This window comes from Rattus norvegicus, chromosome 10, assembly GCF_021556685.1.
Source record: "Rattus norvegicus strain SHRSP/BbbUtx chromosome 10, alternate assembly SHRSP_T2T, whole genome shotgun sequence".
NCBI lineage: Eukaryota > Metazoa > Chordata > Mammalia > Rodentia > Muridae > Rattus > Rattus norvegicus.
Window position 1 is genome coordinate 74177794 of NC_141543.1, and position 16724 is coordinate 74194517.

The following is a 16724-nucleotide window of genomic DNA, read 5'->3' on the forward strand; positions in this document are numbered from 1 at the left end:
CTTCCCTTGGGCAGACAATCCCTGAGCCAAGAGGTGGCTGGGAGCAGAGTTGCGGATGGGTTTGCCTAACTCTGCTGCGGGGGCGGAGGAGAGGCGAGCGTGGTCAGAAGCGATGCTTGGGACTTGAGCCTTGCCCTCTGAGAGTTTTCACTCTACCTACATGGCCTACAATGTAAATTCTCAGCTCGGAACAAAACAAAATGTGGATAAGCTTTGGGGGCCCACAGAAGAGATTCTGAAGGAGAGGGGGAGGGAGTTGCCAGAGAGAGCAAATGAAAGTACAATCCTCAGCTAAACTTCGGTGTCACAGTAACGGTTGTCTAGCATAGGTGGATGCCATGGGGTATGTGGGACAGGCATACTAAAAGTGATTAATCTAGATGAAGTTCAGCTTGGCATCTTATAGCCTCACTGACAACTGTAGGTTATGTATATGAATTGTGGGTATGACAACAGCATACGGTAGCCTTGGCTCGTGGATTCTAACAGGCTCAAAACCACTTCTTTGGCTCAGAGAGCTTTGGGCAAGTATCAGTAAGGGACTCCTATCTGAGAGGAGACTCCAAAACTGAAGTGCAGTCTGCGCTCGCCAATTCTTTCTCCAGTTAGATTCTCTCCGTCTTCTCTGGTACATCCCAGCGAGTCCATTTTGGCTACACTAATAAGGGGAAGAGGGAGGCGTGGGTCTCTAGACAACCAAGCATCCGGAAGACTGCAGGCTTGGATTTCTACGGATCCCTGGTTGACCCCATCCATGGACCTTTCACACTAGTACCACTGCTGAGTTTAGGGGCTACCTCGATTCACTTTACCTTGTCTCCTTGGCTATGCTATTAGGAGAAAACCCCCAACAATAAACTCCCAAAACCCACACATATCAGACACTAGAGTGATGGCTCAGTGGTTAAGAGCACTGGTTGCTCTTGCAAAGGACAATAGTTCAAGTTCTAGCACCCACATTGGAGAGCTCACAGCTGCTTGTAACTGAAGCTCCAGGAGATCTGATGCACTCTTCTGATATCTGAGGGCATCAGCATCCATGTGCACACCCTCACACCCGTACACACACAACTAAAAATTAAATATTTTAAGATAAAGATTTACTTTAAAAATTGTATGTGTATATATGTATGTATGTGTGCATGCATGTATGCATGCATGCATATACGTATGTATGTATGTACACCACATGTGTGCAATGTCCTTGGAAGGCAGAAGAGAGCATCAGGTCACCTAGAACTGGAGTTACATTTGTCAGCTGCCAGGTAGGTGTTGGGAACCAAACCCAGTCCTCTGCAGAGAAACTAGTGCTTTTAACTGTGTAGCCATCTCTCCAGCCCTTAAAATATATCTTTAAGGGGTGGGGGAAGCCAGATGTGGTGGCACATGCCTTTGATTCCAGCACTTGGGAGGCTGAAGCAAGCAGCCTCTGTGAGTTCAAGAGCAGGCTGGTCCACAGAGCCAGTTCCAGATGGAAAGACCCTGTAACACCCTTATGAGAAAACTACAATTCTCTGCATTCTCTTTTTAAAGGACGAGGCACCCGAGGCTTGGGAATTCCATCATTTGCTCAACATCACAGCTCTAGTAATGCAGGCAGGATTCTGCATGAAACGTGGTTCTTAGGTTCTTCACAGAAGCACTTACTAAGCATTCTGATCCTTGGGCTGGGCTACGTCTCAGAGGTTGACTGTTTTCCCAGCAAGCATAAAACCCCAGGTCCAGTCTCCAGAACAGCTCTTCCTCCTTCCGGAAACCTTCAGATTCCTGAGCCTTACTGCGGACTTAACAAAACACTAGATACTAAATGCCAGTGGCTAAGAGGAAATCAGCTCTGAGTTTTCTAATGGTCTTGTTTTTGTCTTCCTTCTACCCCATCTTTGCTGAGTGGTTCCTGATTTTGACCCAGCAGTGCTGGCAGCGTTCACCACATGTCTTCTTCAAAGAGAGCTGCTTCCCCTCCCTTCCTCCTGCAGAAATGGGGTTTGGCTTAGTTCCTTGGAGCCTTCTAATCATCCCAGAGTGGACAGAACCCTGGAACTCGTGCCAGGCCTGGGCATACTGTATGCCAGGGGGAGTGGCTGTCAGCAGCCATTCCTCCTGTTCTGGCAGAAGATCACAGCAGGTTCCTGAGTCAGGCAAGACATATAAACTGGAACAAGGACCCTCTAGGCCTCAGTTTCTCCCTGTATAACTGGAACAATCAGCTTTGTCTTTGCCCTTTCCTCCTCCCCAGGAAGTATGCAGAACACAAAGTAGATTCTATCAGGAAAAACTCTGGGCTCCCAGAGAATGGTATTTACAGAAGGGCCAGTCTCAAGGAAACCCAAGAATAGGGGAAATCTGAGGAGTAAGAACAGGAGAGAAGGTAGAATGAGCTGGAGAGGCTTTCCCTGGGGTGGTGAAGGCTTTTGTGGAGATGTCCAACTCCTCTCGGGCAGTGGCCTTTGAGCTTTTAGTGATGCAATTCCCCACTTCCTAGCAATCACCTCTGCCTATCACAGAGGGAAGTCACCCAGATCCAGCACAGCAGACATGGTCTTTTCAGCTTGGGGCACCTCCACAAGTGCACCTGCCTATACCTTCTTGGCTCTCTGCCTCTGACTGTCTCTGATTGGGAAAAGCAAGACATTTGGATTGAGACAGTCCTGGGTTTGAATGCTGGCTTTTTCAATTTGTGTGACCAGTCTGCTGTTTCTCAAGTAGGACAAAGAGAATTCTTGTCTTTTTTTTTTTTTCCATGCCCCTGACATGTGATGAGAAGTGAGTAAGATATTAAGTAACCTGAATCCGGTCAAGTCCTGACTATGGGTTTCACAGACAGAAATGTTCACCCATGTACTGTGCAGTTTCCACACCTGGGCCGGCTCATGTTCCAGAGGACACACTGCAGAACAATCACAGTCCTTAACTCACTCAGCAGTGCTCAGCTCTGAGCAACCCCGCAGCCTTATCCTCATCACCACAGCTTAGCAAAAACGAGCAGCCTCTTCTTTTTTTTTTTTTTTTTTTTTACTTTTTTACTTTTTTACTCACACCAGGACCCTGGGGACATTCGAGGAACACAATAAAACCTGGGCCAATCTGGCACAGTGCCCCACTTCCCTTCCACATAAAGGCTGTCTGCCCACCAGGCATCTGGCTGGCAAGACTGGGCTGTGAGTTGCCCAGCATCTGTTGCTTTGCTTAAGAGACCTGCTAACAGGAAAGTGTCTGGTTCCTTTCCACCCCAAACAGGAAACGCCTGCCATGGCGGGAGGACTGGGTAACCTGGTCATTTATAAGGAATCTCTTGCTGCAGCTGGGAGGCCTGCTCTCTAGGAAGGCCGGCCCCGGGAACATCTCCCTTGGAAGGGGTGGAGTGCTGAAAACAGCTACAAGCTGCCTGTGGCACTCGGCGTGGAGCGGCTGCCATCCTTTCAGCAAACACTCACGAGACACTCACTTGTGCCCCATGGGAGACATAGGACGGTTCTAGATAAGCTCTTCAAGTTTGAGTTGTACACAAGCCAGAAAGGCAGGTCATTTCTGTGTGGTGGAATTCTTGTTTATGCATTCATTACACACAGGTTCCCCCCACCCCCATCTTCTTTCTTTAAAAAAAAAAAAGCATGCTGTTGGGGCTGGAGAGATGGATGGACTAGTGATTAAGAGTACTTGCTGCACTTCTACAGGACCTGGTTTCAGTTCTCAGTACCCACACTCTTCCCAATCATCTCTAAGTCCCCAGATCCAGGGGATCCAATGCTCTCTACTGACCTCTGCAGGCATCAGGCATGTATGTGCTGCACATGCATACATGTGGGCGAAACACATCAAATAAGAATAAATAAGCTTAATTCTTTTTATGACTACTGTTTTAAGTATTGGGATGGGCTCTGTAGTTCAGAGAGAAATATGCCACATATCCATATAACAAACTAAAAAATTGGAAAGAGTTGAAAGCCACAGGATCTCACTGTGGCCTGGGTTTGACCGATGCTTTGAGCAATTACTTTGCTTGGCAACTCCTTGTGAGTCCTGCAGTCCACTGTTTTTTCAAATCAGCAGCCAGAGAAATCCTGGTGGAACAGGTCATACCTCTGTTCAAATAGCTCCCTTCTCTTATAGACAGCCTTTCCTCTCATTCTATGTAAACCTAGTCCTTACAAGGTCCTTGCAAGGTTTGCATCATTAGTGGAAGAGTTGGGGGCTGACCAGGCAGTGGAGGCAACTCATAAATTGTCCGAGGTAACAGGACTGTACCAGCCACGAACCAGAAGGACAAAGGGAAGGGTGGTTTATGGAGCCAGGGATCAGAGCTGACTGCCTTCCAGAAGCAAGTGCTAGAGTCCAAGTCACCAATTGAACTTGAAGCCCTTCTAACTCCCTGAGCAATGACTTCCATTTCTTCTTATGTTTCTTCTCTTATCTGATTTCCTATGAGGTTTCTGCTGACAAACTCTGGGTTTTTTGTTTGTGTGCACGTTTGGTATGTGTATTTATGTGCAGGTACATATGTATATATTGAGGAACTGTGTGACAGACCAATGCATGAATACACCAAAGTCCATCTTGGTAAACCAATGAGTTCTATTGGGATTACTTACGGGAATATCGAGGTGGGGTTATGACTAATAGGAACAGAAATGACTCAAAGGCAGCTGCATCACCAAAGCCTACTTTAACATGTGTGTCTTTTTCTTATGGCTCAGTTAGAGCTTTTTCCAGGCTGCTGGACTTGTCTGAGACCAACTCTCAGGAGTCTTCATTGTTCATATACTCTTAGGGAAGAAAGGACTGGTGAATCTGCTCGGTTTCAGGGACTTCCTACTATTGCATAAGTTCTTCTCTGGGTTGCTTTCCTTGATACAGATGCTAAAGTTCTATGGCTCATAGTAATGAAAGAACTTTTTCTTCTTTAGTCTTGCCTTTTGGATCCATCTAAAGGTTTCTAGATCCTCTGCCTATACAGTTGAGGTCACAATGAAGAGAAATGACCTCATGCCCTTTTCTGGCCTGAAGGTATCAATTGTGAACTTACCCCTTTCTTTGCTCCATTGCAATCTTTTCCTCTTGGTCACTATCGCAGTGCACAACACTTCTATCTGGCCATTCCTTGCACAGGCTTTTATTGCCTCCTAAGTGTCTGTGATTTCTGCACCTATCTCCACAGCTACTTTATGAATCCAGTGCACTGCGATCTCTCTCATTAGCATCATTGTGTGATGCTCACACAGTGTGATCACTCAAGTGGTCTCCCTGACATATATATATATATATATATATATATACACTATATATATATATATATACTATATATAGTATATATATATATTGTTTTGAGACAAAATAAAAAAGGCTCTTCGTAATCCTGTGTGTCCTGGAACTCACTATGTATACCAGCTTGGTCCTCTTGATTCTGTTTCCTTAGTACTGGGATTATTAGGGGTGTGTCATCTCGATTGGTTTAAAAAATAATCAGTGCTGGGAACTGAACCCAGGGACGAAAGCATGTTAGGGCAGGCTTGAATCACTAAGCAAAATTTTCAGTCGTGCTCCTCTCCCCCACATTTAGGCACCTCAAATCTCAAAACCTGTTCTTCATTCTGCAGCTGGAAAATACATATCTAATCTCCTCTCCCTTCTGAAGTTCTCTAGCGGGAGTCACCGCCTTCAGGACAAAGTTCAAACTATGAGGCCTCAGCTACTACTATTCTGGCATGTTCTACTTTTCTTCCCTGGAGGCTACACTCCAAACATATCAAGTTACTTGTTCTACAACTAGTCTGGACAGATCTTTTGCCCACTTCAACTAGATTAACTCATCACCCAGGCCTTGGTTCAGGTGTCACTCACTCGGAGAAAATGTCCTTGCTGATTCTCAAGTTTTTCAAGTCCTTTTCCCAACTGAGCTTACTGTACATCTTTACGGTAAAACCCATCAGCAACGGGATCTGGTTGCCAGGCTTCAAAATTCCACCTTTGCCCTTTATTAGCCTTAGGCTATTCGGCTGTATCCGCAAAGGGGGGGGGGGGCTATTTCATCAGTCTGTTGTGAGGAATTAAAGATGATGTAAGACGCTGACAATTTAAGAGTTAGTTGTTATTAGATTGATTTCTGCGTCGCCTTATTCTTGGAGCCAGGCATGCGCGTGATTTAGACTGAAGTCACATTTTTGTTCTGGTCTCACCTTGATATTTTACCGGACAAGGCGGTTAAAACAAGCCCGGAGGTGATCAGGTACAGAGCTCGTCACGACTTTCGTTCCGCTCGCTGCCCAGACGCGGAACGCCCCCAAGTGGTTCAAGTTCTGCAGCAAGAGCCTGAGCGAGGCCGACCACACCATTCCCGATTTTAGAGGAAAAAAGGATTTTTCCAGGCAATTAAGTTCTTATCTATAAAAGAGGCGCCTCCTCTTTCGTTCATAGCTTCAAATTCTACCAGACCCAATAAAACTAGAACTAGGGTTGTAAATGGGGCGGAGCGAGCTGGTCCGGTTTCCTCCCCTAGCCCCACGAGAGCATTGGTACTTTCCTCTCTCAATTCGCTCTCAATAATGGTACGGTCGCGGAGGGGAGATCTGGGAGGACACTAAGGCTCGGCGGGCTGGAGCGGCGTGGGATCTCCCCTCAGGCTTCGGCGCCGTGGTATCGCCCACCACGCGCTGATTGGCTGCCGAGGCCCCGCAGTCGGCCTCAGCCCGCCGCGCCGCCCTCAGAGCAGCTTCAGCAGCCGCGCCGCCTGGCTTTTCGTTTTCCTTGTTCTCCGCGGGCCGTGGGGGGCTCCGCGCCGCGGCTGTTAGTCATGTCGGGTAGGTGACTCCATCAGCGAGCAGCGGCAGCGGCGAGAAGGGGTCTGGCGGGTTCGGGCCGTCTTCCCGCCCACCGGAGGGCCGCGAGGGAAAGTCTCCGGCCTGAGGGAGGCTCGGGTTGGGGGGGGGGCGGTCGCGTCGCCGCCATGTTGGACTGGAGGCACGCACGCTCCCAACGCTCCCCGGCTACAAATCACGGCGGGAGCGCTCTGGTGCTCTTTTGATCCTGCCCTTGGAACCTGGGGAGACGAGCAGCACCCCGGGGAGGGTGTGTGTGAGTTGGGGGGGCGGAGGCCCGTCTACGCCATCGTAAGGGCGGGGGGAGCCGAGATCTGAGCATCTGCCAGAGGACTGGGGCTTCGGGTCCTCCGCTCCGCCTCAGATCTCTCAGCGAGGCCTCCGGCCGGGTCGTCTCGCCGCCTCGTCCCTCTGTTTTCCCATCCGAGAAGTGGAGCTGGGCCTTCCTGACTCACCCATTCATCAGGTGGGGGTCTTACGCTCTGGGAGCCCTTTTCGAAGCACGTTGCCTTCCGCGAAATTGCGCTTACGGTCATTCCCTCTGCTGTAACCATTGGGGTTGGGGGTGTTTGTTTATTCGGCTTCACCTTTGTACTCCCTCCTCCACTTGTTAATCTCCTGAACTTAGAAATAAGCCTTGACAGTTATTGACAGCACTATGGGTCTTCTTGTCATTTCCCTTAAGACTTCGAGACCAAGGACAGCGTCTTCCCCGAAGTAATTTCTGTAGCGGCCACGGATGTGTGAGGACAGGCAGTCTGGATCTTGTTAAACCAGAACTTAAAAGTCCTCTTAATTCTAACAGTTCCAGTTGATCACACAAGATCCTTTATTTGGGCCACATTTACAGGACATTTACATTATATTTACAATTACATTACATGAGAATTTGTACTTTACTTCTGAGGAAAACATTGCTTAAAGCCATATGGCTGAGATGACATAATGCCTTTGGTAGTTTTTTACTTATTTATCGGAGAAAGGATCTGACTAGGTATCGTTGGCTTGACTGGAACTTGCTATTGGAGCCCAGGCTGGCCTCAAACTCACAGATCCACCTAACCCCTGCCACCCAAGGGCTGGGACTAAAGGTGTACACCACTGTACCTGGAAGATTTGTCCTCATATAGAAATTACCAAGATTCAGTGTAAGCAGTGCTCAGTAAAAACTGGGGTTGTTTGGACAGGGTCTTCTTGTGTGTTCTAGGCTGGCTTTGAATTTATCATCCTTTAACAGCTTTCAGAGTGGAGTTACAAGCTTGCTGTACTTGGTCCAAACTGTTGGGTTGTTTTTTTTTTATTGTAATTACTCATATAAGACAATGACATTTTTATAGGACTGGGTAGTTTCAATGAAAGATTTAAATTTAGAGGTTTAAGTTAGAATTTTTTTCTTACTGGTATATACAACTTAACATGTTTTGTGATGTGTATGAAATACCTTGACTTTTTTGTAAATGACTTGTTTAATGCGTGTTTAAATTAATAAACGTAACAGAATAAATCCCCCCTGTAAGCATCTAGTATCATTAATAAGCTTCATCCTTTAAACATTCCAGACTACACTTAGAAATTTAACCGACTTAACTTATCTAGATGTTTGCTGTGGCAGACTTAGAAACCTATGAAAATACAAGCATTTGGAGCACAAAACCTAAACATTTAATTCCCTGCATCAGGGGAAAAAGAGATATATACATAGCACTTAGGTAATAAGTCAAAATTATTGTCAGTCTGACATTCAAGTATTATTTGCAAAAGTAAATTACCAGAGCTTTTAATTAAAATCACAAGTAAAGATGTTAGTTATATATAAAATAAGTCAAGTTATTTTTCATTTTGGCAATTAGAACAGGTCAAACAAATCTATACACACCTCAAAAAAAAAAAAGACAAAAATTAGGGAAGACTAAGACTCATGGTAAAATGTAGAAATGTGGTATGCACAGCACAATGTATAAAGAATATAGGTCTTCCATAGTTGTTTTATTATCTAAGGACAGGTGATGAATCCTTGAACTGTTAGCCAGATAATGAAAACTGGAACCTTTATAAATCTTGGTTTTACAAATTCTTTATAGATTTGAGGGACTGTCTTTCAGTGAAGGGATGAACAAAGGGGAAAAATCCTATTGTATGTAGTAATCAGGAAGCTTAGACCCTGAGTAGAATCTTAAAGTTTGTAACCTGGAACCTTTTGCTTTTAGTATTCATTTAGCCTTTAGGAAACCTCAAAATAGTATATAAAAATTAAAAAAATCTGGACTAATTAGCATCTTTGGGTTCCTGGTTGGAAATAAATGAAAAACTTACGGAGGGATTTTCAAAAACATAGTCACAAAGGGTCTGAGAGAATCCAAACCTTTCAAAAGGTGAGTTTATGGTAAATATTGAACTAGGCAGCTGTCAAACCGAGTCACATGACAAACAGGAATAAAGAAAATGTTCTTAGGTTGAAGATTAAAAACCTAAAAAAAAGTGAATCAACCTTAAGACCAATGTATTATGTGGAAAGGCCACATAGATTTGAAAAAGGGAACAAATTATAATTTTTAAAAATTGCATTAGCATGTGGGATAATGTGTGATGTAGCTTGCCTGTGATAGTTAGGACAAGCTTAGGTGGTGTCTTTTACCATGTAGGTACCAGAGACTAGACTCAGGTTGTTAAGTTATGTCAGATAATCTTTACCTGATGAGCCGTCTCACCCTTCCCTTCCTCCAGATATAATTTCCAAAAGTGGAAAGTGAAATAGGAAACTTAGCAGAATTGTAGCTGTAGTTGCAGTCTGTCATATAAAACTCAGGAGGTTAGAGAAGAAACTGAAATTTGGTGGATATGGTTGTACACACCTGTCACCGGTGCTTAGGGTGCTGTTGGGAAGATCTCTAGTTTTAAACCAGCATGAGCTAAGTAGGAAACTCCTGTCTTTAAAAAAAAAAAATCTAGAAAAGTTAAATTGTTCTTATTTTTGAGGCAGGGTCTCATCAGCTCTAGATGGAATTCACAGAAACACCTGCCTCATAAGTGCTGGGATTAAAGGTATTCACGAAGCCTCAGTGAGTTGAAATTTTTAATCAAGCATTAGTTTAAACATGATGCCTAAGAATAATATTAAGTAATCTATGAAATTACAGACTATAAAATAATAACCCGTAGGAAACAATTTTAGGAGGGGCCCTGGAGCTATGGTTAGGGCTCTTGGCACAGAGAACCAGAGTTGGTTACTAGCACCCACATCTACCTGGAATCTCCAGTTTCCGCACATCGTACACCTTCTGTCTTGCATGCATGTATGCATACTTTTACATGTGTGACAAATAAAAACATAAAAAGGTTTTAAGAGAATAAATAATGAGTTTAGACAGGAAATAATGAACTTGATACCAAATGAACTCACACAGTCATACAGGTCTTTGCTAAAAGAATTAATGTATAGAAAGGAAGAAGAGTAAAAATTTGCAAGGAAAATAAAGGGGAAGGTTTTGGTTGACAAATAATAAAGATAATAAAGTATGTTTTAATGGAGGTTGATAATTTTGAATTTTGCCAGGAAAGATGAAAAATTTAGTTAAAAGGTCACAGAAGTAAAATGTAAGTAATAGTAAAATTGTGGATAAGGAAAATGTAATAGTAGGAAAAGAGTTAAAAGGGAAAGAAAAACTACAGTAGATAGAAAATTCTAATTTAAGATGTTAGGTACAAGGAAAAACAGAAACAGCCCACTAAAAGCACAAAGGCATTCATAACATTAAAGTACCTAGATAAATGCTGTTCAGAAATAATATATATTAAACACAAGCTGCAGGTAAGAGGGAAAGTAACCAGGCAAACGTCACCTGAAATGGAGTCATGTGCTTGTAGCTAGTGTGTATGATTAAAGGAGTTTCATTAGCCAGGATTTGTGACTCATGTCTAACATTCCAGTGCTCGGATCTTAGGGCCACTGTTGCTGTGATGAAACACCATGACTAAAGCAACATGGGGAGGAAAGGGTTTGTTTGGCCTACACTTCTATTAATGGTCATCATAAAAAAAGTCAGGACAGGAACTCAAACAACAAAGGAACCTGGAGACAGGAGCTAATGCAGAGGCTATGAAGAGGTGCTAATGCAGGGGCTATGAAAGCTTACTGGCTTGCCCAGTCTGCTTGCTTTCTTTTTTTTTTTCACATCCTCCTGCTTTCTTGCAGAACCTAGGATCACCAACCCAGGGATGATACCATCCATAGTGAGCTGAGCTGGACTCTCCTCCATCCATCACTGATTAAGAAAATGTTCTGCAGCTGAATCTTAGGGAGGCATTTTTCTTCATTGAGGTTCCTTTCTGATGAATCAAGTGTCAAGTTGACATAAAACTATCTAGGACAAATAACCCCTTGTCAGTTTAATACGCAAAACACTGTTAAGCCACAACCTTTTTTTGTTTATTCCTAAGATCACACATTAACATCAGCATCACAATATAAAACATTTTACAAACTTTTAAATGTCCCACAGTTTTTACATATTCAAACATTTAACATTCAGTATCTTTAAAAGTCTACCTAAAAAGTCTCTTTTAAAACCTAAAATACCTTTTAAAAAACTAGTCTCTTAACTGAGCTCCTGTAAAATGAAAAGTATGTCAACCACTTTCTTCAAGACAAAGAACCAAAGCACAGTTACAGTCTGAGCACAACAAAACTGAACTCCAACTGAAAGAATTCAGGATCCAGTGTTTTTGGTGTCTACTCATGATCTTTCTGACTCCTACGAAAGGCTTGGGTCAATTCTTTGGCTCTGCCCTTGGCAACACACACAGCTTGTCTTCTAGGCTCCAGCTGACTCTGCTTCGCTGCTGCTGCTTGTTCTTGTGGGCATCTGTTGGTACTGGCATTTCAAATTCTGGGGCCTCACTGCACTAGGCTGCACCTTCACCTATATCCTCTCCTGGTCTCTTCATGGTGCCAAGCCTTGGCTTCCCTTCATGACCCCTTCATTCCTGGGGCTCTCACTGCTACAGAGGTTTCACCTTCACCAGTGGCCTCGCAGTGCCAAATCCTCCATCATTCTCCATGACCCCTTCATGCCTTCAAGACCAGTATCACCTGGAGACTTACATAATAACAAGTTTGGCTGCCAACACAAGATAAAACTTAGACCACTTTTAGAACATAGTTTCTGTGTGTTAACTTTCAGGATATTATTTTCCAAGCTCCTGCAGAAAAAGAAAAGCTCAGTGAGCTCTTAACACTCTGGCTTTTCTAGTCTAAAATTCCAAAGTCCTTCCACTCCAAAAAAGACAGTCAAGCCTGTCACAGCAATACCCCACTGTCTTGTCTTAGGGTTAGTGTTGCTGTGTTTAAATACTGTCAACAAAGCAACTTGGGGAAGGATCATTTGGCTTATATTTCCATATCTTCTCATTGAAGGAAGTCATGACAGGAACTCAACAGGGCAGGTAACTTCTGGAGACAGGATGCAGAGGACATGGATAAGTGATGCTTTCTGGCTTTTTCCTTCCTCATGGCTTGCTCAGCCAGCCCCACAGTGGGCTGGGCCCAACCCTTTCTGTTGTCAATTAAGAAAATGCCCTATAGCTAGATCTTAGGGAGGCCTTTACTCAGTTGAGGTTTCCTCCTTCAGATAACTAGCTGGTGTCAAGCTGACATAAATAGCCAGTACATTGGTGCACTTTGGTAATTTAGAAGCACTTCTAAATAATGACCATGTCCAGGCACAAGGCCCAAGTGTCAGGTAATTTTGACAAGGACCTATTTCAGTTTCCCTAAATGGACTTTATAAACCCATTTTTTTAACTGAATAAAAAAATCTGCATTTTTATTAGAGATATATTTTCTGGTAACTATGCTTATATATTTCGAAGTTTTAATTCAGCTGAAGTCAGATTTATAGTTTCAGAGGACTAAATACTTAGGCTAAAGTTAAGGACATAAACATTAGAAGACTTTAAGAGCGGGTCATAAGATCTAAGTGCTATATAGTTAAATGGTTTTGTCTGAACCAAAAGGAAACATTGAGGTATTAGAGGTCAGTAGAGGAAGGAATGCGTGTGTTCTCACGTCGTTGCCTTCCTTCCCCCAATCTCTCTGACTCTGACTCGGGTGACTTTCCTTTGCTGTTTGATAGGTGCATCTATTCTCCTTATGGGCTAGGTGGAGTTGTTTGTTTGTTTGTTTTCTCTCCTATTTTCCTTTGGTTGCTGGCTGTAACTTCTAACCAGTTACAGAAATAGAGCCCTCTTCCCTTTTACACTTACTTGATATGTTTATTAGGCAGATATGGTTGCTGATTTAATGTCATTAATTGGCTAATTACTTGAAAACTTAGTGAAATTAGCTTTTCTTAGCAAGTCTCTGGAGATGACAGCTACAGTAATCCCAATATAGAACAGCGTATATGGTAATACGGTAGAGATAAGTAAGTGTGATTCTGTAGATTTATCATATCAGAATGCATGCGTCTTCCTTTTCTGGCCCTGGTTAGTTTAAACATACTTTTTATTTGTTTTTATTAATGTAAAATAAAAAATATACATATGTAGCTTGAACTTTTGAGGGGTGTGAGTTGTATTTTCCTTTGAAGCAAATCTCACTGTAGTTTATCCAGCCTGCTCTGGAAGTCTATATACTTACCCTAGGCTGGTCTTGAGCTTGTGGCAATCCTTTTGCCTCAGTTTGCCAAGTTAAGAAGATACCACCACTCCCGGTTAAGTTTTTTTGTTTGTTTTGTTTGCTTTTAAAGTATGAATTTTTACTGATTTCATATTTATCCCTTGTGACCACTATCACATCTTGTGGAACAGTGGTTTTTTTTTTTTTTAACAGTATTGTTACTTTAAAAAAAAAGTAGTTAACTGTTTTTTAGGAAAATACCGTGTGGATTTCCCCATACACAGATTATTTTCTAGGTTTCTGTTTTTGTTTTGCGTGTGTGTTTACTTTTTTTATTTTGAGACAGGGCCTCACTGCAGCTCAGGCGGCCTAGAACTCACTATAAATTATGCTGACCTTGAACTCAGAAATCTGTCTGCCATTGCTGGAATTGAAGTTGTGTGCCATAAGTCCTGGTTTTTCTTAATGTAACTTTTGGCAGTTTCTAGCTGTATATTCATTTGTGTGAACTAAAGTTAGTCTTGGGGAAAGTGTAATTTAAAATTCTTTTTATGTGTTTTAGATTCTGGAAGTTACAGTCAGTCTGGGGGTGAGCAGCAAAGGTAAAGTATACCTATGTTTTCATAATATCATGAAAGGCTAAAACTGAGGGAAAATACAGTTTTCTCTGAAATTTGTTATTTATTTGGATATATTAAGATAATAAGGCTAGATGTAGTAGTTCAGGCTTGTAATCTCAGCATTTAGGAGCTTGAGGTAGGATTGTTACAAATTTGAGGCCAGCCTGAGCTGCATAAAAAATCCCTATCTCTTTTAAAAAGGGGTAGGAGTAACTAATTATAACTTGTTAACAGTTAAAGAGCTTGCCTTTATAAATAGGTGTCATGCAACATTTCTTCTTTTTTTCCTTTTTAAAATAGTTTGATTAATAAATACATCTTGAAGATAAAGACAAAAATCCTAGGTATTTAAACATTTTTTTTTCTCGAGCAATTTCTTTGAGAAACTAAGATTTTCCTTTAAGAGTTTAAAAAAGTTTTTTTGTTATTTTAAAATAATATGTATGTCTGCATGTGAGGATGAATACATGAGTACCAGTGCCTGTGGAGGTCAGAGGTGTTAGATCCTCTGGAGCTGGCGTTACAGTTGGTTATGATTTGCCTGGGTGCTGGGAATTGAACTCAGGACCTCTGGAAGAGCAGGCAGTGCTCTTAACCTCTGAGCCATCCTTTTGCCTACAGAATTTCTTAAAATTAGCATCAAACAAGTTCTTAGAAAAAATATTTTACTTTTGATGATATACAGCATGCTAATGTGATTTTTAATGCTTTATTTATTTATTTATTTATTTTTTAAAGATTTATTTATTTATTATATATAAGTACACTGTAGCTGTCTTCAGATACACCAGAAGAGGGCATCGTATCTCTTTACAGATGGTTGTGAGCCACCATGTGGTTGCTGGGAATTGAACTCATGACCTCTGGAAGAGCAGTCGGGTGCTCTTAACCGCTGAGCCATCTCTCCAGCCCTTAATGCTTTATTTTATGTGTATGGGTAACCTGTGCTTTGTATGCCGTGTTATGAAAATGCAGTGCCCACAGAGCCAGAAGACGGTGTTGGATCTTTTGGCACTGGTGTTAGAGATGGTTGTGAGCCAGAATAGGAATGCTGGAAATCAAACTCAGGACATTTAATAGACCAGGAAGTGCTCTTAACCACCGAGCCACCTCTCCAGCCCTTAGAACAGATTTTCTTTCTTTTCTTTTTTAAAATTAAACCGTTTACTTAACAGTGAGGACAGCTGAACCCTGCCATCCTCTGTCAGTCGGCCTCCAGTTCCAGTGGAACGTGAGCGAGCCAGAAAGCACCCTTGGGAAGATGCAGAGCTAGAGAGAAATTGTTAAAGCACTATATATAGTACAGTGTTTAGCAGCTCTTAAGGCCCTAATAGGCTCACAATGAAGTTTGTTTTTATGTCCAAATCATGGTAGGCTGTTCTTGCTTACCAGAAGTAACAACTTTCAACACTGCAGCTCTTTTTGGAATCTCAAAATTAAGCCTCCAAGTTAAAAAGCATATCAAAAACAAAATCGATGTGATTTTATTCTTATAAGATAGTACCTCTTAGTAGGTACTTGGCAAGTATTTATTGGTTGTATATTTAAAAGTTAGATTCTGAAAAAAAATAGTTGAGGAATTTTAACATTTGTTAGCTCTAAACTAAAAGATTTTATTTTGAAGATATTTGGGGGGCTATTAAAGAGCCATATATTCAGAGAGTTGGTTTTGTTTTGTTTTGTTTTGTTTTTTTTTCCTTTTTGACTTGTTAGTACTTGCATGATGTAATTTAAAAAAAATTAAATTTTGGGAAGGTAACATTCAATCAGACGACTCATTTATCAAACTACATGTTAGTTATGATACAATGCAATTTCATTTGATATTGGTACTTTGATATTGGTAATTAGATGATATATATATGCATCTATTTACTGAGACATTTAAACTGGACTTTGTTCCATATTGTGCCTGGGAAGGAAGTTAAAAACATTCTATTGAAACAGGTAGTACAAAGAAATTAATCTGTTGAGATAATAGCTAATTGGTTAGTATTGAAAGGGTCTATTAAACCAGATGTACTAGCACATGCCTTTAAACCCCAGTACTCAAGTGAATCTGAGTGGGATGCCAGTTTAGTCTACAAAGTGAGGACAGCCAAGGGTATACAGAGAGAAACCCTGCCTGGAAAGACAAACAAATTATCTTTTTCTCCTTCAGATAATTACTTTGGGTCTATCCATGCCGTTTTTGGAAATAACACTTTCTTAGACATGTTTGGTTTTTGTTTTGAGACAGGATCTTACTATGTAGCTTTGGGAACTTGGAACTTGTTTTGTAGACCAGACTAGCCTTAAAGTCATAGATATCTGCTTGATTCTGTTTTGTGAGTGCTGGAATTAAAGGCCTGGGCCACTATATGGTTGATAGAATGGTTATTTGTACAAACATTGTTTACGTTTTATACATTGTGCAAACAACTGTATATGCTTTGAGTATTAGATATCTGTGAACCTGATACTAAATAAAAACCTGTCTGTGGAATGATACTGTTCAATGCCTTTCTCTGTTTTGTTACTTATCCCAGAGCATAATTTTTTTACTTTTGCAGCTCTTGGTGAAATTTTCACAGCAACACTTTAGATATTGATTTTCAACAAGTCTGGGAATGACTTCATATATATCTTTAGTTGTTATGAATTTAAAGTCTTAAGAGGCAGAATTATTTAAATGTA

The 16724-nt window shown here is 41.8% G+C and overlaps 1 protein-coding gene across 4 annotated transcripts in view; it reads left to right on the forward strand.

Annotated features, from left to right (window-relative positions):
• The first annotated feature begins 6673 nt into the window (after positions 1-6673).
• Positions 6674-16724, forward strand: part of Taf15 (TATA-box binding protein associated factor 15) — a 32031-nt gene continuing 21980 nt past the window's right edge. For 2 of the 4 annotated variants that reach the window (XM_087570608.1, XM_087570606.1), the window contains exons 1-2: positions 6700-6794; positions 13991-14030. Coding sequence is in view for 2 of the 4 variants with exons in the window: in XM_087570606.1 (XP_087426732.1) it covers positions 6788-6794; positions 13991-14030 (47 nt within the window). In the remaining 2 variants the exon portion in view is untranslated. Of the gene's footprint in view, positions 7279-13990; positions 14031-16724 lie in introns of all 4 variants that reach the window. The other 2 variants (NM_001105824.2, XM_087570607.1) reach the window with 2 other exon arrangements.